Source organism: Chamaea fasciata, unplaced genomic scaffold (assembly GCF_029207755.1).
Source record: "Chamaea fasciata isolate MVZ Bird 193981 ecotype frontalis unplaced genomic scaffold, bChaFas1.0.hap1 SCAF_3, whole genome shotgun sequence".
NCBI classification, from domain to species: domain Eukaryota; kingdom Metazoa; phylum Chordata; class Aves; order Passeriformes; family Sylviidae; genus Chamaea; species Chamaea fasciata.
The window spans coordinates 31,396,942-31,419,848 of record NW_027094088.1 but is presented as its reverse complement, the minus strand read 5'-3'; the positions used below and the strand labels follow the sequence as shown (position 1 = coordinate 31,419,848).

General features: G+C 35.8%; 1 protein-coding gene across 1 annotated transcript in view; it reads left to right on the top strand.

Moving 5' to 3' along the window:
- CAMKMT (calmodulin-lysine N-methyltransferase) overlaps positions 1-22,907 on the top strand; it is a 211,338-nt gene that overhangs the window by 157,906 nt on the left and 30,525 nt on the right. The window contains exons 4-7 of the mRNA XM_066178491.1: positions 10,655-10,715; positions 13,685-13,739; positions 14,789-14,852; positions 20,017-20,083. Coding sequence (XP_066034588.1) covers positions 10,655-10,715; positions 13,685-13,739; positions 14,789-14,852; positions 20,017-20,083 — 247 coding nt within the window. The remainder of the gene's footprint in view (positions 1-10,654; positions 10,716-13,684; positions 13,740-14,788; positions 14,853-20,016; positions 20,084-22,907) is intronic.

Here is a 22,907-nt window from a genome sequence, read left to right as displayed (position 1 = left end):
AAACATAAGCATATTGTTATGAGGTTAGCTTACAGGCTTTTTCATGCCTTCATTTAATTAAATTGAGTGCAATGATTTGCCTTGTTTTTGTTCCTTTGTTTCTGAGACTCAAACCATTGGATGTTCTGAAATACATTCTCTCAACACTGAAAAATGGCATAAGTACGTAAGCTACATATCCTAGTCAAAACACATTGTTCTTGACACAAGAGCACTTGTGTATCAGAGTGTAGAAAGGTAAGTTTTTGTACTGCTCTTCAGTGCTTTTCAGCAGAATTCTTGTAGCACCTATCTGCGTTTTTATGCCTTGTAAAATAAAAATGTGGTCAGTTAGGTCATGGTTTATTACAGTAACATGGAAATGTGAAAGTAATCAGGGAAAATACTTCAGGCTACTTTGAAGACTGAATTCTACTCTTATCACTTTAGTATCCTCCTCTACCATAACCCACTGAAACACTGAATTCCTGAGAAGGTTACCCTTGGATTTGACTCTACAAAATTATCTAAAGCTCCAACATATATTGATGTAATAAAGGCTACTTTTTTTCTCAGAAAGACCATGCATATTTTAAATCCAAGGCTGGTTCATTAGCTGGGATACACAGGCATAATAATAGCTGAAGATGTGGCCCATTGTATTTAGTGGTCATGAAAACTGCCAGACCAACAGCTGTGGTTCTTGAAACCTGTTCAGGCCAAACCAGCTTTGAACAATGGTAGTGTAAGTTCTCTTGTGTTTCCCTGTGAACGTATGTCCAACCTCACCTGGAAGGACCTGGAGAATCCTGAAATCCTTGGCCTTTCAGAAAAAAAATGTAAATATTTTCCTTTGATACAGATTTGCTTTATCTCTTACCATCTAAATTCATATGGACCCATAAATAGATGAGAAGTCTGATTCATCTTTGTGCAGCATTCTCACTTACAGAACTCGGCACAGATCTTATTCCGTGTGAGAGATGAAAACAAGGTTTAGTGATGTAGGGAGATTTTGGGCACCTGCTGCAAGATGGTTGTCAGTAGTGTAGACTTTTGAAAATTGCACACTTAGCACCAGTGGAAATTACCCCAGGAGAAAGAATCAAGGCCTCTTCAGTTCAGGGATCTAACAAATTTATCCAAGAATGTGAAGGATGCATGGTCATAATTTTCCAGTACATGAAATTTAGAGTACTAAGATACACTATTTTGTTAGACAAATGCTGTCCAAAGCCTTGAAATTGAACTGTGCATGCAATTATAATTTCCACTTGTACCCAGTTTATGTCTCGTGGCTGTACAGAACAAGACATTTTTCTAATAGTTTGGTTAACTGTGTAGAATGGTGGAGTTTGATAAAAGAGAAAAATATGAGTCAGAAGCTGCTGAGACCAAAAAGGTGTTGTCTGAGTTTAGTTAATTTGATGGGGAAAAAAACCAAACAACAAATCGCAAACCAAACAGAAGAAATCCAAGCTCTAGACACTACTTCTGAGCACAACAAAAATCACCCAAATAAATTCCACTTTATTTATCTTGAATATTACGTAAGGGTGCATAGGGCAGTTACACAAATTTCCACATTCTGTATCAGATACTTGAGGAAGATAAGCAATATTAGTGACCCATGTTAATCTACAGGTTGTTACCTTCTTTACCCATGATATATCTCTAAACCCCAAAACAAACAACCAAGTTAGTCCAAACCAACCATGAAACCCCACAGGGAAAAAAAACCCCACCAAAACGAAACAAACCCACAAAAAAGCCCCAAACTAGTTTCCTCACTTCATCTGTAGACAAAGTGAAACTATGATATTGGAATTGACAAAGGAGAGGTACAAGGCTTCAGCTGAGATATGGTTGATTGTATCTTTAAGGTATTGTGAATACAGGAAAAAGGCAGTTATTAATTGAGCAACCCAACTATTTGCCTGGACATGGTTCTTTAAAATCTTCCTTCCTCTATTTAGTTTCTTGTTTGTGAGAAAAAACACCTGTATGCACTCCAGGTTTATTGTTGCATATTTAAATGGTATAGTTCAAATATCGTTGAATATTCTTTTTCTATGCTTCTCAGAATGAGTGCTCATTTAAATCAGATATTATGAAAACCGGATGACTAATCCTAAATTCAGGTGTACTACCACTCAGGCTAGGCAGATTGCTAGTTGATCATGCTAAGATGCTCCCTTATCCATTATTGGATCTGAAAAAGAGGAGGATTAAGAATTATCTGACTTCTCAGTTAATGTGCAAATCATCTAAAAGCTCGGCTTAGAAAGGTCTTAGAAAGCCGAACAGCACTAAAATAATAATAATGTCTTAAGAATTTTTAATAATATAAATGTGCCATATTACATTTTTAGAGTGAAAATAGAGTTTTATGGTTTCTATCTCAGATGGTCTTTTATCTCTCTATTCCTGTTTTCATAATGTTGCATGCATTTCCTAGAACTCTACTTCTAATTAAAACTTTTTCATTGCAATTAGAAGTTGTCACTTGGGACAAGCTCACACTGTTGAAATTTAATAATTATAATACTTTCAGGTTATAGTAGAAAATAATTTGATAAATATCTTTGGAAGTGAGCATAAATCTATTTACTTTTAACAATGCATAAAGCAGGGAAGGAAAAGGATATATTGGGAAATATATTTGTGTAATGGATCTGTGATCTTTGCAGGGGTTTTGTCTGTAATACATATTTCTAGTATCTTTCTCTGCTCTTGGTTATGGTGAAAAAAACCCTTCATTGAAAAGACTGAAACACTATTTTCTGTATTTTCAAGGGACAGGAGAGTCTGTGAACCATAAGGTATCTCTTAATGTTCTCTCTTTGCATTTTTAGGCTAGTTCTGCTGTTTACTATAGTAATATTTGTTTTAGCATTTCTATCACTCCAATATGTATACTTGCCTTTCAAAATCTGTGAAAAGTATTTAAAAAGAAAAGAGAAAATGCTAGTATTTCAAAACCCTATTATAATGCATTTTCAAATATGTCAGACACATCTTTGTTAAAATTAAACCAAGGATTGGTTTTGAGCGAATAGCCCTATATCCTTACAGATGCTGTGGATGGATGCATCTAAGCTGCTTATTATATTGATGGGTTTTGCTGCTCTGCAGCAAATGAAAACAGGCAGCTGCTTCCTCCATCAAAGCAAAAAGCAGCCTGAGTTTTTATTAAACGAGTGTTCATTTCTTCTATTGCCAAAATTCTTACACAAAACAAAAGAGCAGTTTTAGCACATTATTGCTTAACTAGACATGAACAACTGACAGCAAGTGATAAGCCTGTCTGCTTTTCACAACTGGTAATCATTTTTGGAATAGATGTTTTAATATAGTTGAATATAAAATTTTGTAATTTACATCTACAATGGTACATAAATTTATAGATCCGTTTTTTTGCAGGAGAATGAAGGCTATAATCACTAAAGGTTTGTTCCAGTGTTGTTTAATTTTTAATAACTATTTGAAAACTAGGTACCCCCCCCCCAGCACAAATTCATTCATTTGAAAAAGATGTTAAAGACAATCATACCAGTAGATTTACACAGTTGGCCAGTTTTTCTTATGGAAGGGATATATGTACATTTACGGCTTTGATTTGTTACTGTATTTCTACATCAGTTCCACCGAGCTTCTTAAGTTTGTGCTCTAAAAGACATTTGCAGATTGCAGACCATCCATCATGTTTCCCTCCTAGTCGTGAATAATAATGAGAGTGAGAGATACAGTGCTGAGGCCATTTTGCCTAGGCTGAAGATCTCAGCCGGTGCTTATACATATTTTTCAATGATCTGAATATCATGAATTCTGTTTTAGATTGGAAGAGAGACAAGAGTTTCTACAAAATGTATGTGCATAGGGGAAAAAAAAAATGTTTCTCTTTATATTCTCTTCTATTTTTTTCTGGTGTTCTTGTACCTTTTCAAACTCACTTATAGCATTCCTGCTGTGGAAAAGTAAGCTAGCCATTCTCCCTGCCTCAAATTACTCCTCTTCACTGGACTTAAAAGGTGGTTTGCCATCTGCAAAAGCCAGGTGCAGTAAGGCACAGATCTAAGGTGCTACTGTAAAGGCTATTAAATAATTTTCTTTTTTCACACTGTGTGCATTTATTGCTGAAGTTACTCACTTGTAAATACTGTTGGGGTAAATTTCAGAATGGAAAGCCTCAGATTAGACAACTGGACTTTCAAATTATGTTAGCGCTTAAAGATGCTGGCATTGGAGGTGGTCAAATGTCCAGAGGGACACAGTACTTGGTAGCTGTCCTCCTTTTGAAAATCTCCTCTCAAATTCATTTTTGTAGTAAATAATTTTACAGTTCGAGGCATACCATCTGCAACTAATTTGCAATGATGTTCCTTTTTTATCTGCATCTGCTGTAGATGGGTGTAAACTTTAAATTTTGTGTACTGAAAACAGAGTGAAACAACAAGGAGTGTTCAGTGAGTTTTTTCCTTGCTTAGCAAGTTCCTCCATTTCTTCATTTTTCTAAAGTGACCAAGTTTGTCTTTGGATTATTATGGAAGTTATTTTCTATGGAATATTTTCATTTCTCTATGCATGCATTTTATTGTATCTAAAAAATGAATATTTGGAGTATTAGTGCCTTATTATGTGTGTTTACATTTTTTAATTCAGTGTGCCTTAGGTGGAATCTTAAGGAGCAGGGATTGCTGATTATCCTTTCATCTTTGACACATTTTGCGTACTGTGTGAATAAGGGAATGAAAATAAAATCTTTCCTTCCTGACTATACTGAGAAACATTTTTTAATAGTAAAATTATACTGAAAAGTGGCTTGAGGTATGGAATTTGAAGAAAGTTTAGATCTAGAAATATTTTTGAGATCTACCTATGTCAACTAACTACAGCACTGCAATTATTTGCTGGTAATCTTTACTCAAGCAATTACTCAAATTAGAACACTCGTGTTGTATGTTACTACCAATGTGTATTTGGCAGACATACACTGTGCGTCCATTTGGTATCTAGTCTTAATTGCGCTATTCACAATTTCATGTTTTAACTTTGACTTGGAAATGAAGTTTACTCCTCCACTGGCAGAAGGGCTCATAATATTGGTTATAGCTTAATTTTGAAATTCGCTCCTAAGTACTGTGCTGTTGAACCTTGATTTTGGTCTGCTTTCTTACTTCTCCAGGACCCTCAGCAGATGTACTGTGCTTCTTGCTGTGGTGGTGATCCACAGAAAAACTAACCAGGATAAAATTATCAAACTTACCTTCCCATGTGACTTGAATACAGTCACATAGTCAGTAGAAAATAAGATTTGATACTGTAGAATTAGGGTTGTGACAATACTGCAGTGCTCTAAAGAATGGAAGAACCTTATTTGAAAATCCTAGAATTCTTTATGTTATATTCCTATAATAACTTTTTCGAGTAAATACTTTAGTTTTGGGGATTTTCCATCTTCTCTACAGTCTTCTGGCAGAGGTGATGGGGGATAATTGCCTGTCCGGACATGTCATTAATTTAACACCTCTCCACAGTCTATTGTAGTGCTAAAGATTTTTCTGCTCTCCACTAACCATGCGTCTCAGTGTGGAAGGATAAAAAGTGCCTTACTTAGGGTCAGAAAACAGTTCATCATTGCTCAGTGCAGTTGTTGGTACGACTTTTGAGACATTATTCATCATTTTGCCCAAGAATGCTTTTATTTTCTCTCACTTTGATGACTTTTAAAGCAAATAAGGTGATTTCATGTAGCCAAGAATCAGGACAAACTAGAAAAAAAGATCTTTTTGAGTATATTCATATGGGAGAATGACTGACTTTTCAAATTTAAATTGTCTTTGCTTTTGGGGGTTAAGATAGGATTTGTACAAAATTTACTTGAGACTTCAAATGAATAGGAAGACATCTCATAGTTTAACAGTGCAAATAAAAGACAAAATTTGAATGTTGAGATCAGACGTCTGTACATGAGGCTGTGAGAAGTGCTAGAGAAATGTGAAAATACTTTCAATTTGGGTTAGCTTTGAAAGTTACTTCTTAATCTGCTAGCATGAGTCAAGCAGTTGTAGGACAGCTTTATACCTCCTACTCAGAGCTCCCAGGGACAGCTCACCTGTCACCTCCAGTTGCCGCTATGTTTCCTGTGTGTAGTGCTGGCAGACAGTAGAGCAGAGTTCTACTAATCTTGCACTATCCCAGTAAAGTAATCGGTAGCTACCATGATTTCTTTGTACCTGTGGAGCACTGCTGAGACATAATAGTTCCAATAGTCAGATGTCTTTCTTAAAAATACACATCTAAAAATTCTTTTCTACTGACATGATGTTCTTTAAGAACTTCACATCAGATCTCAATACTTTTTATCCAAAGGCTGACAACATTCTTTAAAATATGTGGTAAAAAGCAACAGGAGGGGAGAAACTTTATTATTTTTTTATTTTTAAATTTAATACTGGATAATTTATTTCTGGTATACAATTTTCTGTACTATCGGAATATTCAGCATTTTTAGATTTGTTGCAGAAGAAGCACAGGCTATGGACAAGTGCTCCAGCTGATTGTTAAAACATAACATCCTCAGAAGGCTGTCTACACGTGGCTTAGTCCACGTGGCTTGAAGGTTGCTTTAAGAAACTGTTGTGCCATGCCTAGTGCAGAAAGACCTGACACTTTCCGATAGCAAGCACTATGAAAGTGATAAAACCAACTTATGTTTCTTTCCATTATTAAGATTTTTTAAGTATTGTTCCTCGGTAGGAAGAGCTTGGGTACCTTTCTTTGGTTACATCATACCTCATGGTATAAGGATGATGGGTTATTTTTCTTGGCCTTCCCATAATTTCATTCTGTGTGTCTAAGTAACTTAATTGGTCTCTGTCTCTTACTTTGGTTCCCAATGTGTAAACTTGGGACAGTAGAAATTCATTATATCATCAAGTTCTTGTGAGGTAAACTCTATTGCTGTGGTGACATTTTACGATACAGTGACAAGTGCTGTAGAAATGCCTTTATTTTGTAGGGCTGTGATGCATTTGTAGCATTTCTCTATTCACCATTGTATGATTTAATGATAATATTTTTCTACTCCTTTTACTGTAATAAGTACCATAAATCTGTCTGGAAGTAAACATCATCTTTCTTATGGCATTTGTAGTGAGAATCCTGTTCCATCCTAGTGGTGAAAGGGTCCTTCATTCTTGAGGGTCTCCTTTGAACACCAGTGCAACTTAATTTTTTCCTATGTTTCAACAGAGATTCCAATGCTTTCTAGCAATTATTCTCTGTTTTCAAGTTGTAGTTATCAAGGTGATGAAGAGTTTTATAATACTTTAAAACTCTCATTTACCTTCAGTAAATGTCATAAAATATTCATTTTTGCAAAAAGAAATTCTTGTTTCATCATACAGTGAGATTTTTTAGCCCCTCTATCTAAGACTTGTAGAATATTAATAGCCTTGAAAATAGACGCACCATTTGGGAATCTTTTGATATTCTTTTGCCTATCCATCTGTAAACAGTTTACTATCGTGTAAGTAACTGTACATGTAAATAGGTAGCATCCAATGTTGTGTATTGATAATCAAATTCAGAAATCAAAATGAGAATAATTTTATTTTAAATATGAAAGAATTATTTTAAGTGTGTTCATAGGAAACTTAATCCAAATCCATATGTATGTGTTTGCAGGAAATAAATTATGCTTTTCACAACATAGTAGTAGTTGCTAATTCATAGGAGTTCTGCATTTCTGCATTACGGCTGTATGTTTTCTAACAGAAGCAGAACTATCTTTCTTATACTTACAACTTCAAAATGTAGGTCATTGTGTTGGCAAATGTAGGTCAGAGTGAGGAGGAAGAAGACAGAATGCAAACTCCTCCACATGGATCTTTAAGCTTATCCCTGTTTTGAAGGTAAAGAGGCTTACCTACCTGTTCAGGCACGAGAAGCTTTTCCTATTACTAAAATTAACACAGGTATTCTGGCTTCTTGGCTTAGCTGGGAGCACAGTGTGCTTCCACACTTGAGACTTGTTCTTGAAAGATCTCCTGACTCCTGCTTCTTTAGCTTCCAGATGCTTATACATTGCTGAGGTGATCCTTTCTTCCTTGTGGGGGAAGGCAGCAGGAAGGAGAGCTGTGCACGTTGCTGGCATCTACCTAAAGAAGAGCTCTGTCTTTGCAAAGGTGCTTCACCCTTCTCTCAGCACAGAGCTATCGATACACCTGCAGTTCCAGCCCGTATCAACACTGTAATGGTAGCAGGGGAAGGAACTGTGACCCCTCAGAAAAGCTTCAGTGACACCATTTAAATTGCCCTCTCAATAATAACTGCAGAAAAGTGAGAGACATTTGACTGAGGGAAGTGAAAAGTCAGATGTTGAAGGATGTTTGCTACAATTGACTAGTATTTTTAAAATTCACTCAGGCTAGAAGTTTGCTATAAAAGGGTGTCAGTTTTTTATGTTTGTGGGTGTGGGAGTTTTTGCAATGTGAGATGTAGGTATTATAAATGGTGTTAAATAAGCTGTGTCTTCACTAAATATTAAAAAAACTTTTATTGCTTGAGTATACACCAGTCACTGCAAACTGAAACATTCTTTATGTTATACACTAAAATATTTAAACAGTTATTATATTTATTGAAAAATCTGTCATTTTAGCATATTTCAATGCTCAAAAGCATTGAAATGCTCAAAGGGAGATGAAAAACCCTGTACAATTCTTAGTGTATGTTTCACGAAAGAATGGGTAGTCTTGTGTGAATATTTTATTTTAACCCTTAGCAAGTTGAAGCAAAATAATACATTCAAAAACACCTGATCAGACTGAACTGTCATAAACAGTACAAATACAAGTATTGCATTAGTAGTTTTGTCATACATATGTATCACCAGTCTATTTTTTTTCCCTTAAATATCTTTGTAATACTAAACTTACATGCAAAGTTTTGGAGAAATCCTGTCTTGGCTTTTGCTTGATTTGCATGCAGCCATGATGTTTTTAGATTTTCATTATTTCTTACCAGGAGTAAGGGTAGTTCAGAATACGTAGTGGATGGAAAGGAAGAATTACACTGATAATGGTTGTAGTCAGGCTTTAGGTGATTTAAAGGATGACAGTTTTTCTCCCAAACTTCTGGTTGTGTTGAAAGTGTAGTGATGTTTTTAGCCTTGGGAACAAAAAACTGGTAAAAAGGTCTAAAGGACACATATACATAGTAAGCTGCATGGGATTCAACTTACATGTCTAGAAATATCTAAAAGATGCTTTATATGTCAAATGGGTTTACTGGAACCATTGAAATGTCTGTAGTTCATAATATGAAGTTTGTGTCTCAATTCTTAATGTCACGTGTTGTTGGAGGCGAGAAGTAGATTCTGGGTTTTACCTGTGGACAAACACATAAACATGGTTTTTCATTGCTAAGCAACCACAGATGAAAACCACATGCAACCCTAATTCAGCTGCATATGCCTTTGATTCTTTCTCCTTTAACTCTGGGAACCTTTGCAGACATAACTCAAGTTCCTGATTATGAGTCTGTTTTCCTCAGGCCCCCCCAAGCAATGAAGTCTGGTGCCTGCAGGAGAGCGTGCAAGGCACACAGGGTCTGTGCTGCCCTCTCCATGAGCCACAGCACTTCAGCTGGACGTTTCAGTCAGGTGGGAAACTGGTCTGGCAAAACAGCCACTTCTATGAGAGACTGGTTTTGAAGGAATAAATTTACATGAAAGCCCCCAAGTAGTTGTCAATGTTGATGATGACCAGTGTAAATTTTATGATGGAAACTAATAAATTCGTGAAAAATACAGATTAGGTGAAGAAAGTGTGATTGCTCCTGGCTATTTCTGTAGGAGAACTAGGAGAATTCAAATGAAAATGTCAGGGAAGCACGTATAAAATGAGAGAGGAGGGGTTTCTTTATACAGCAGGGTGAAACTGTGCCGCTTCCTGGTGCAGCTTTGCAAAGTTGACCACAGAAAAACTAGAAAAATCCTTCAGTGCCTGTTAAGAAGAACTTACTACTTGTATTTCCTCTTCTTCTTCTTCTGAACTTCTTGAGCCATAACTAGAAATCACATTTTTATTGTCCTAATTCTGGATTTGTCCTTAGTGTGTGCTGCTGGTCAGTCTCCCTTACAGTCAGACTGATGTCTGACCTAACAAAAACCAATAGAAAAGGAGCTAAATAAAAAGAAACTGGAAAGAAATTGAGTGACTCTAGGATGATGATGATGATGATGGTGTAGCTAATGAAAAACGAGAGGGCTCCTGTCTCCTGTTGGAAACATGCGACAAGGCAAAGTTGGCCTTGCATCTGGCCTGGTACAAACAGGTTGATGTTCATGTGAATGCCCAAGTGAATGAAATTTTATATGACTTCTAAAGTCTTGAGTATTGTATGTATATGTGTAGATATATGCGTATGTTTATGTGTATGTGCATGTATCTTTAAATTTCTGATCATTAGTTGTGATGAAATCTATGAAATACTCAATTCCAGTGCTCAAATACTAGGTCTTCTTTTTATTTTTCTTTATTCCATGTATTATGGTAAATACTGAAAATAAAACAGTGGGTAGAGATCTGCAAATGATAATATGCATTCAAATACTATTTCAGACCAGAAAAAAATCTGTTCTAAAAAGGCGAATATCTTTGTTTTATAGGTCTCTGGCCATCTGAAGAAGTGCTGGCTTACTACTGCCTAAAGCATAATGAAATATTCAGGTACAGAGTTAAACATAAAAAGATATTTTCCAATCTCTTCGTTTTATTGTATCTGCATGGTAAAGATTGCTATGATTTAAGTCTTCATATTAAATTTAAAATGTTCAAGGTGAAAGCATGTTGCTCTTAACAAAGAATTCTGAGCTGCCTTTGGGTACTAATATTGCACAGCAAGCTTTCTGCTATATGTCAAAGACTTTTGATTTCCACTCAAGGCATTTTATTTCACTTTGATTTTTGGGAAACAAAAGTGAAGCTCCAATCGATCCGTGCTGATTGTGAAGGTCAGGAAAAATAAGATATTCTTTAAACTGACATCTGTTGCAAAAGCAAGCAAAATATTATCTGATGAAATACATAAAAATCACTGCATATAGTAAGAGGAATTTGCACCTGTATATAGATGTTGTGAAACAGTTTTGAAACATCCTTCACTTTTATTCAAAACTTGTCGAAGACAGCTATCAAGGCTCCAATAGGAACATCTAAATATAAAATCCATCCTGCATCCACTTTCTTTCCCCCTGAGTATACTGAGATTTGCACTTGGAAATCCTTGAAGTTTCATTGTCTGGAGGATGAATAGGGTGCAAAAAAGGCTATTATAACAATGCATTTGGAGGCATAAATTGTGTTCTGTGTGAGGGTGTAAGGCGAATACCAGGTAAACCAGCTTGGAGTATACAAAATCCCAGTTTGTGTAAATATGGTGTTGGGTAAAATCAGGAAGACCAAACTGTAAGTCCCTGCCCCTTGTACCAAATGAGCAACTTGCTTAGACTGCTATCTGTAATCAGAGACCTGCCACCAAAGTGTGCCCTGGTCCGTAAAAGCCTCATTCCTACTCCATCCACCACCTGAACAAAGTGCGGCTCATTTGGGGAGGCGGCTCATATGCCTGGTCTGGCAGCTGCTGCTCCTTCCTTCCAGGTTGGTTGTGTGCCTTCTGCTGATGTAGTGATGTCCCTGTAGCACTCTGCTGTCTGGCCCCATGCTCATAAGCTCTGCTTCTTCTCCAAGGCTTCTCACAGCAAACTTCCTGTGCTGCTCACTCAGAGGGTATTTTCCTAGTTCGGGTATGCAAGCCGCGATCCTCAGAGACAATGATCAGTCAAACTTCCACAGAGAAATGGGCAGTTTCACATCCTGATTTCTCAGAATTGAGCCCTTCTGACGGTATTCTCAGACTAGAGTTTCTTATGTTAATTCTCATTTATAAATGGCACTGTATATTGCCTGAGAGACAGATACAACTTTTAAAACCTGCTGGTAAGGGAACTTTGCAATGAAATAAATTTCATATGCATAAATATTTATGTGTATATGTGTGTATGTGTATGCTCATATCCTATGTGGTTTAATTTGGTTAAAAATTCACTAAAAGTCTCACACTGAATACTTTCTGTGTTTATTTCAGTAAGTATGATTCTTATAAAGAAGTAAGTGCCTTGTAAGCCTTATATATAACTATATGTATATAGCTTTAATATATAATACACTTGGTTTAGAAAAACTAAAGCTTATTTGAGGAAAAAACTAAAATAATTCTGTTTAAAAATCCAAATTGAAAATTTCCCATATTTGTTTTATATTCTTACTGGGGTTGTGTACAGCTTGTTCCTTCAAACTATGTCTTTCCTTTGTCTCATTTTGATTAAATAGGACAAGTCGACTTTTTTCAAATAAAATTTTTGGTGTCTAAGAAAAATAAATCTAACCAGTCCAGACAGTGAGCATTATTATACAGTCATACAGCCTAGTCTGCTTGCCTCAGTGAACAAAATATCAGCATCTGTATACTGATACTGATATGGCATCCTAGATGCTCTTCCTAAATATCAGTGTTGAGTGAGTAGAGAGGTGACCCTTTCAGATAAAAATAGGCTTTCAGATGTTAATGTTTCAGGGGAGAAGAAAAGGTGCACCAAAATAAAGCAACCAAAAAAAACCCCCAAAACCAAACTCGACCAAACAGTTTAGCTAAAATTCCATTTTCTGCCCGTGAGAGTGGGAATGCCTCTGCCAGCTGTAACAGTTGCCACAGATTTTGCTATAAAGCAGCGTGTTCCTAAACTGAGGCTCTGCCTTGCCCCAGACACTGCTTCACACACAGTTTCGGTGCAGGGTCAGCATCCCTCCCTCCTCCCCTCCTGGGGCAGGCCATGGCTCTGGAGGACATTCTTTATGGCTCCCCCTGCAAGCTCCCATCCGGCACACTCTCTGCACCAAATTATATTTCACATGCACGTCTTAATAACAGCACAGTATGGTCTAAGTTAAAAGCAGCCTTTTAGACCATGTATTCAGCCCTTTGATCGGGCTCAGTTTAGGCTCTTGACACTAACTTCGTTTAGTTTTCTGAGGCTTAACCGTTTGCTGTTCCCATCGTTGTTCATAACAGCATTGTTTGTAGGTCACTTGCAGTTTTAAGTGCTAATTGAAGGATCGGATTTCTTCGTGTGTAATTATTTTGTGGTATACGGCTTGCTGTAAAACTTCTCTCTTTTTAGTATAAAAAGGCTTTTAGGCATAACTGTATGGAGAGATATATAAATAATATTAATTTCCCCATTTACTTCTCTAGCTGTTTTTGCAAGAATGAATGTGGATTAACATTGTTATCCTTTCCTAACAATTATCTTTCGCTACTCTAGCTAGTTTAGTTCTAAAAGACAGAGCCATTGACAAGGGAAAAAAGGGAACCTTCTCAGATTTTTCAGCTCAGCGGTGGTAATGTTGCACTGAACACTAATGAGGGAACCCCCACTGATTTGCCTGCTTTGTGACTTTTCTATTTCATAATTATTTTTAAAACGCAAAACGACATGAGGTAGCCTAGTCATGTCTCTACAACTTCCTGGTAGCTCAGTTCTTACTGCAGATGGCAATTTGTTCTTGTAACATATATGTCTCTCTGACCATTTTCATCTAATTTGTATGGGTTCTACCATTTCCTTTCTCTCTTTCAGGGACCTTGCTGTGTGTGAGCTAGGGGGTGGCATGACATGCTTGGCTGGGCTCATGGTAGGTCTTTTCTCAATTCCAATCCCATTCAGAGGAAGAAACAAAAGGAAAAATGTTCCAGTGCCTCCAACTGCTGGGTCAGAGAACTGTCAACAGCCTCAGCTGCGGTCAAGCTGCAGAGTCTTGAGACCTTCTAGATTGACTTGCTTTCGTATCATATTGATTTTATGGTTGCCTCGATGAGCAGAAACATTTTACCTCGGTGTAGTCGATATCTTTTGTTGTGACATTCCAGGCCACGTACGGTCTGTCTTTCATTGCCATAGCCGAAGCTTTTTTTTTTTTCAGATTATAGTCCCATTTGCTAAGATACAGGAATAGCCTGGCGAATCACAGTTGGAGCACCATGATATAGCTGCTAATGTTTTGCCTGCATTATTACACCAACAAACATGATCCAGAGCTCTCGGTAATTAGATTCTTTTGAATTAGATTGGCCATTCAGGAGAGTCGTTCACCATTCTCTGGGTTCTGAGTCATGTATTCAGGAGATATTATGTAGCAGTGCAGTGCATTAGACAAGTTTTTATGTCTCTACAAATAAAAGCATATTGTTACACTGATTGGCATTTGACAAACCTGTCGCTCTTATACAATGTGTCGAGGTTACAGCCCAATGTGCGAGCATGTCAAAGCTCACAAAAAAATTACCCTTACAAAGCCATCTGCCTGCAATGCAAAGTTATATGAAGGGCATCAGGCAGTCAGACAGAAGCAAGCTGAAAGGCAGAGTGACAGCCTTGTATGATGGCTCTACTAGATAAACAGAAGCCCGCAAATGAAAGCCTCTCAGAATACCATCATCGGCTGTCACAATGCAATTACGGAACAGAATGATAGCAAGATAGAGGCTCCCGCAAATGGAATGATAAAAGTATTGACTGATTTGATTGAATGATTAAAATAATGCAGACATAAAATGAAAAAAGATTGAAGATTGTTACAGAGAAATAGGTGAGGAAGCATGATACTGAAGGCTTGTCACTCCTGTCTTCACTTCCACACAGACAAGCATATTTGCTCATTGTTTGCTGTGCTCTTTTTTTCAGGTTGCTATTTCTGCAGATGTCAAAGAAGTTCTGTTAACTGATGGAAATGAAAAGGCCATCAAAAGTATCCTTATTCAGATAGAAAACTGGTTTGTTGTGCTCATTCCTTTTTACTGGCTGAGTAACAATCGATATAAAGACACACAGCATGGGGCATATTAAGAAAAAGTCCCCACATAAGTAATTAAAAAACAGATGTGGAATATCTTGAACAGAGCAGCAGCTTCCCCCATTATAAATGCCACATTTTCTCTGTTAATTAAAAATGCACGTGTTGGTATAGAGCATGTACAGTAGTAAATATTTGTCTCGTGGTTGAGTGCTGGAAGATTAGTGTGTGTGTGTGTGTGTGTGTGTGTGTGTGTGCTGCACATTACAGGAGGGTTAGCAGGGAATCAAATCATGAGCTCCCCTTCATGTATCTGTTTTGCCTAAGAGCTAGATTTTTTTTCCTCCTTTCACATACTAGCTCCTTAAAACATACCCAGCATTCATATATTTTTATAGCTTTTCCAGTGTATGTTGAAATGTTTCGTTGTTGCTCCTAAGTTATAACTGCCTACAAATTATCCATTTAGTCTGCTTAATCAATTACCAGTTTATCATTATTTCTCTTGATGTAAGATTGCAAAACTCCTCTATCCCCTGTAGAAAGTATTTTATTGTATTTCTGATATTAGAATAAATTGCTTTTATGCCCTTCTAATATGAACAGATAGTTCATAAAATTGAACTGGACTTGGGTTAAGCAAGAGAATGAGTGAGCATAATTTGTGGCCACATTAAATATCAGCACAGAACAAGAACAGATATATATGCTGAATACTAATAGCCCTTAGAAATTGAGAGGAAAAAAAGGGAAGATATCTATTTGCTTTTGTTCCTTGATAATCTTTCCATTTACATTTTCAGACAGGCTAATTTTTCAGGTTTTGGCCAGTGCAGCCTCAGAATACTTCTTTTTGAGTTTTGTATGTATTTGAGAGCTAACATAGTGAGTACTTAGTAAAAAAAATAAACTAATCTTTGGCTTAAATAAATTGCAGTTGCTGATGCCTGTTAAAACAGGAGACATTTCAATGCAATAATATTAGCTACTACCTTTAAAAAGGACTTTCTCAGAGGTAACTGAGGTAACTGCAACTGCTGACAACACTTGAATAATTTCATGTTAAAAACAGTCAATCCTAGATCATATCTGTTAAAACTCAAAGTAAGCCTGCTAAAATCTCTTTTTTCTTGAAAAGGCAAGTTCTCACCTGTGTTCTAGGGATTCTTATTTTGTTAAATTCTAGTGTTAGACTTGTGTCTTGAGGAGGAAGTATTCATCATTCTGTATATTTTAATCAGCACCACCCCTTCCAATCTTTCTTCCATGTCATTGTGAAGATAAAAATACAGAAGAAAAGAAGTGTTTCAAAACTAGCCTAACAAAACAAACTCATGTTGTATAGAAGCACAGGTATTTAACAAAGGATCATTTTACCCCCAAAAAGCTTCAGGTGGGCTCAGTAATCATCAACTCAGCAAATGTCTTGCCTAGCAGATTCCACAAACACACCTGAACTTTTTTGAAATGTAGAAGTCTTTTATAACAAGGAAAATTGGCGAGTGCTAAAATATTCACTCAGTCCTTGGAATTAAACAAATAAAAGTGCTTCTATTCTTGAAAAAGATACTGTCAATGTTATCTAATTATCACACCTTAGATTTTCACAATATGTTTTAGAAATGTCTTCTGTTCCCTAAAGTCTTACAAGAGGTCTTCATCTGTATTCACTCAGTGAATCCCTTTCAGGGAAGCGATTGGTGGACCGCTCTAACAGGAATTTATTTTTCTTTTTTAACATTTGGTGCTCAGAAGGCTCAGCATTCAAAGTGCTTTTATTGTGTTGGATTTTACAATAGGCTTAATATTAGCAGGGTGCCAAAGTGCAGCAGGCAAAGAACTTTACCGTGTAGGTGAAATGTATTCTTAAAAGTGCACATAGTAAAATTTCTGTTGCATTTTATATGGTTTATGGACTTCAGTAGTAATTTTATGATCTGTCTTATGGTAATTTTCTTTTGCAGTCTTTTCTATAGTGACTGGCTATAATAGAAGTTTAGGCTAAATTTAGATCTGTTTCAGCCCCACCAGACTCACTGAAATTGGGATAGAATTTTAGGTGTAATTGGAAGTAGCATTCACTCCAAGTGCCAGTGGCTACAAATGATGTATTTTTGCTAATTCTTATTATTGCTGATGGTATTTTTTAATTGTTTAGCATACCAAATTAAGGTAATGTGGAATAAAATACTGTTTTCTTTTCTAGATAGTGCTCTTCAGGAATAGTTAATGTCTAGTATTGTTTTTATGTAGGTATTACAGATTAAAATAATCTTGTTTTAAAATTACTGTTTACATCTTCTCTTTAAATTTCTTAGGAAGCTTAAATTACATGCCAGTCATACTATAATATCCAAAAATTACTTTCCAAAAAGTAAAAGTGGTTGTAAACAAAAAAAGAAAAAAATCCCTGTCAGAAGCCAGGAAATCACCAAGCAAGCCTGCTAATTATTCTTAATGGGCAAGATGAACACATTAAGAAACAAATGAATACATCAGTGAAATGTAATTGAAAATCGACCTGGCAATAGTGCATTGCATCTGAGAATCTGCCTTTGTATTATCAACATCATCATAATTATTGTTGTTTTTGTTGTTGCTATCACTATTCAGTGAGCATAACTAACAGCTTTGCTTTGTGAAATCTCAAGCTTTTGAGGATTTGATTTTTCTTTTAATTTTTGACATGCTTCATATTAGTCTCCATTTCATACTGCCTCATGAAGTATTCACGATGTATGTTTTCAATACCCATATTAGGATACATTATCGAAATGTTAGAAGTTAAAAAAATTTTACAAATGAATCAATTTCACGTAATTGTTGTTGTTCTAACCCTCTCATTGTGAAATATGTTGCAATGTTTTATATTAATCAGGGATCTTACGTATAGTGTTTATGGATGTTTTCAAAAGGATATTATGACTTGAGTTGCTGGACTATTTAAAAAACTTCACTCTATCTCCTTTTTCTTATCATGAGCAGGTTTGAATGGATTCAATAGATCATGTATACTTCAAAATCAATAAAATAAAGACAGATGTTACTCATTGTTCAGAACTTTATTATTGATTTAGTGTGTTTTATGTAAGTTCTTTCAGTATCATTTAAGTAAGGAAAGTATTAGGATTAAAACTATAGATGTTTCAAGTGAATAGTAAAGATATACATGGGCAAAGTTATCAGATTCATCCTCCATTGTAATTTTGGGTGATATGCATTCAGATACAAATTTTTCAACTTACTTTATATCTGTGACATAAGTCAGTCATGAACATCAAATTTTAGTTCCTCAAACACTGGAAGCATCTTTACTCACTTTGACATGTCCAAATCGAAGGATGAGGTTCATTTTTGTAAAAATTGTCTCCTATTTCAGAGAGGCTGTGTACATTCTGCCTCAGCTCTGTTTCACACCATGCACTGGTGACTTGAACTACTGTCTGAAGGCATCAATAGTACAAAATATTGTAACAGTGCACCATAATGGCCATTAAAATACAGTGTATGGATCTCTTAACAGTCTGGAGAGGTTTAGGTTAGAAGGGTCATGTTTAGCATGAATGCCCGAAGATATGGGCTCCCATATTATTTTAAAAATCTAGTGTTAACATGTTTATAACCATTATTAATAATTTTGCTCAGTTATATAATTTAAGTACAGTGTAGCTAACTTATCAACAGTGTTATTTCTGCTCCTCTTTAAAAGTAGCAAGATCTGCTCATGGAGTTATTTATGCCTTCCTTTTACTGCGCAGATATAGACCATTCATTTACTACTCATTGCATATTGTGGAAACGATTTAAAAGGCACATCCAAACTACAGAGCTTTGTTTAAACCAGTTTTCTGTCATTCCATTTCTAGTTTTTACTTCACAAAATACCAGTTGTCTTTTCCAGTGTTTGGATAGAGACTTTCCTGAAATAACTTTTCTTAAATAACCAAGTCTGTTCAGAAGGCAAATGATGTGATTTCAGCAAAGCAAAGAAAACGATATATCAAAGCAAAGAAAAAGATATATCAGTGATATTTCAAATTAGCCTGACTCTTGTATTCAATTTTCTTATAAGAGCACTTTCAAAAGATCTGATGTATTTTGTGGACCTAGAAACATCTTCCTAATTAGCATCATATTTTCTATACCTAAGATAAAAAAGAAATATCTTTTACATCTTTACCAGAAATGTCAGTTTAAAATAATAATTTACATTTGAAAGTGAACCATTCAGGGATGTATGGATTCACACTAAATAATAATTAATATTCTTATAGTTTTCACTTACTTGCTACACTTTTTCCTTCCAGTGGCTTCTCACTAACCATGAGTGATTGATCATGATGATTATCTTTCTAGCCATAGATGACTGGGCTCAGTTTTCCCTGAAACTTTTCCTTGATAGCCCTTGCTTTAATCTGCCTGAATGGCTACCCAAATTTGTGACTTGAACTTCCAAACTACAAGAAGCTGAGACACAAGGCTGGTACTGTTGTGGTATCTAAGGGGAATAAAAGGCATTTATTGCTTTGCACTCTTTTAAGGTGATTCCAAACCATTGTCAAGAAAGCAAATGGACTACAAACTCCTTTGCCTGTAGGTTAAGGTGCTCCTGTTGTGTGTTGGATTCACCCAGACAGAGCCAGAATGTGTCTCTTGTGGGTTCTTAAAAAACAGAAACCTCTCAAATCTCAGCATTGGGTATAGTGGTGACAGTGAAAAATGAAAAGTAGCACTAACCAGACTGGACATTTAGTAGCTGTAAAAATTTCAGTCCTCTATGGTTGTAATTCTTGTATTTGTAAATAGTTGCCTTTAAATATCTGAGGTATGGGACATCTTCTTTCACTTCCCTCTATAGCTACAGGGCTAGAAATTCCTTAAATAAGAGAGTAAATAGAGGTCGGAAACTAGAGAAAATTGCTGCATAGATATATGGCTGATGTGCTGGAGAAGGAATGTAAAATGTGTGCTTCTGAAAAAAAGATTGGCTCTTAGCACAGATTAAAGAAGAATAAACAGATAAGGACATTATGTAGGCATTAAGAATGTAAAATAGTTGGGTTTATTATTTTTATTATTGCTCTAGTTTTGTAGATAATACTTAACAATTATACTACAGATGTAAATGAGATCATCACAAGAAATCAAAACGCTGGAGTATTTAAGGCTCAGAAAGTGTCAAGCTGGTAAGATTCTATTAATCTTTTTTACTGATTCTTGGATGTACTTCTGTATTAATGCAGATGTGAAATGTATGCAAAAGTGAAAGTGTGACCTGTGTCACTGATGCTCACACAGGTGTGTATATGTAAGTAGCTAAGTGATGCAAGAGTGAAATTTAAAAGTATTGAAAAGAATTACTAAATATAGTATGATTTACCTTGGTGCAAACCCTCTCTTTCCTTTTTATCTTTTTTAATTTATGCTACATCTCTTCAATCTGCGATTTAGTGCATGGCTGAAATTTGTCTGCTTCAGAGTCAACAGTACCCATTGTACTGAAAATGAGATTTGTGATGAATGTATCTAAATCTCTGGCAGATTTCATTTTAAATAGCTCTGAAAATTCAAGGTGACAACAAATCCCATTTGCCTGTGAGGTAGATGATGTTGGAGCATCCATGGGAGGTTTTTTTGGTCATCCTGTTTGTGTGATCATTACTGTGTTTTCCCTGCAAGGACAGATGGGGAGCATGGGAACCAAGCACAGTGTATTTATCTCTTGCAGTACTTCAGAAGTAAATTATAAAGCACTTCATATTTGTGGTATAAGGTTAAGAATTAGAAAATGGTTACCTAAGAGCAAATAGTACACTCTTATTTGTGTGTCTAATTTTTTTTTTTTTATGGCTCACATTGCAGAAGGGTACTCAGTCCTTCTAAAACTGACAAGACTGAAAAAGGGCTGAGGAAGGCAAAGTGTTAATGCAGAATAAGCTTACTCACATAGAGGGTTAAACCCATGTGGTTTTAATGGCTATTTTTCACGTCATTTAATCCTATGCCCGTGTAGCCATTCTATGTAGAGAAGTTAGTTTAAGTGAGCACTTAGTGCTAGAGAAATTCTGCCTTCATTAGGGTGTGTGTGTGCATATAACTTAAAGATACATCTCTGCATCCTAATAAGAGCCTGCCAAGTAGACAAAGGCCATGTTGATCCCAGGAATGGTCTTTCAGGTTCCATGTGCTGAACACCTCTTGTGTGCAGCCTCAGACACTCTGCTGAGGAGAGGCTGTGTGGTATGTCCATCCAGAAGCTTCAATTTTTTTTTAGATTTCCAATTGTTCTATACTTTGTGTGAGATTTCATCCTTTGTCAAGACCTCAAACCTGGTCTTTTAGATATCAATCAAAAGCATATTTTCTACCCTGTCCTCATTTACATTTATCTAATGCTTAAGGTCATTTGTGATCATTTGAGTGTATTTCAGCATATGGAATCAGTGAATAATAGATTTCAGCCTCACGCTGTGAAGAAAGATTGTGTTTTTACAAGACATGATGTTGTTTACTGGGTGTTAATAATCACTAATTAATAAACATATCTAGATGTCATAAAAAATGTTGCATTTTAAGGAGTAAAAATGTCAAGTGTTTAACTTCTTGAGTGCAATAGCATTTGAGGCCTTATTTGCATAAATAAAATAATTATATTAAAAATAATGTGAAGTACTATATAAAAATATAAGACTCATTATAACACTTGATTTGTAATTTTGCATTCTTAAAGGCTTTTGCAGATTTGTTGTAACAGTATAAAGTTTTATAAAATGACTATTCAAATTACTCTCTAATGGATTATCAGTCCTTCAGATTCAATAATGATGTGATGCAGTAACAAAGTTATATGATCCCTTCATAATGCCTTGAGGGAACTAAAAGGCTGATGTAAAGTCTGAGATACTACTGTAACCTTGATTCACTTTTCCTGCAGGTGAAAACCATCGTTATGTAATGGTTATGGGGAGGAAAAACAATGAGGAAAATAAAACCTCAGGAAAATGAAGAAAGTGTAGTGTTTTGGAGGGAAGAATACAACACTGGCATGCAAAGTGACATTCGTTTACTTCTTTTACCTTGATCAGATTTTGCTGAAATGAATATAGTGATGCCTGTAAGTGACTTACTGCGCATCAATTTAATCTAGAGAAGGTGTCTTCTTTTCTTTAATCATTTAGACAGTGTCCAGTCTTGCAATTTCACAATGGCCAGTGTAAAGTTAAAAGGGTTCTTTCCATATAAAAGATGATTCAGAATAGACTCTTCTCACAGCACCTTCATCTTATGTCAGGATCTTGCGCTCTTTTCCTCACACAGGAGCAAAATTATCAGTATGAGGGTCAGTTTGAGACTGTTTTGGATATTTAAGTCTGTGCTTGGAAAATATGCCAAAACCTGTATGGAGCAAAAAGGAACAATCTGGTATCAGCCAAGAGAAGTTAGATTAGGACAACCTGCCATACATTTACTTATTTAGATTTATACAAAGTGCGGTAAACGAGCACTTATCTAGCTCTCTGCCAAGTCTTGATTATTGTTTAAAAATACGGTAATTTAAGCCAAACTGGCAGTTTGTCATCTTATGTGTTATAATGTAATAATAGATACTTAGTAAACAGTTTACTTTGCAGTGGATAGACAATTCTATTTAATTTTTATTTTTCATGAATACGCCCAGGATTTCTTGCTTATGTTTACTAGAAATAGGTACAGTAATACTACCAAGATACTAGTAATGTCTTGCCATAGTGAAGGGTAATAATACCATGTATGGGTTTGACAGTTTTATTTTTTTTCACAGTTCAGAATTTATGTATGAATTGGATTGTTTACCCTATAACTTAGCATATGTTTCTTTGTACCATCAGCTGCTACTGGTTTTACACGTTATATCATTGTTTTAACATGTCCACCAATCATTAAATTAGCAATAACAAAGTCAAGAAATCCCTGCTCCTTGTCATCTGTTTGTTTTAATGGGGAAATCTTCCTGAAACAGCTGTTTGAGTA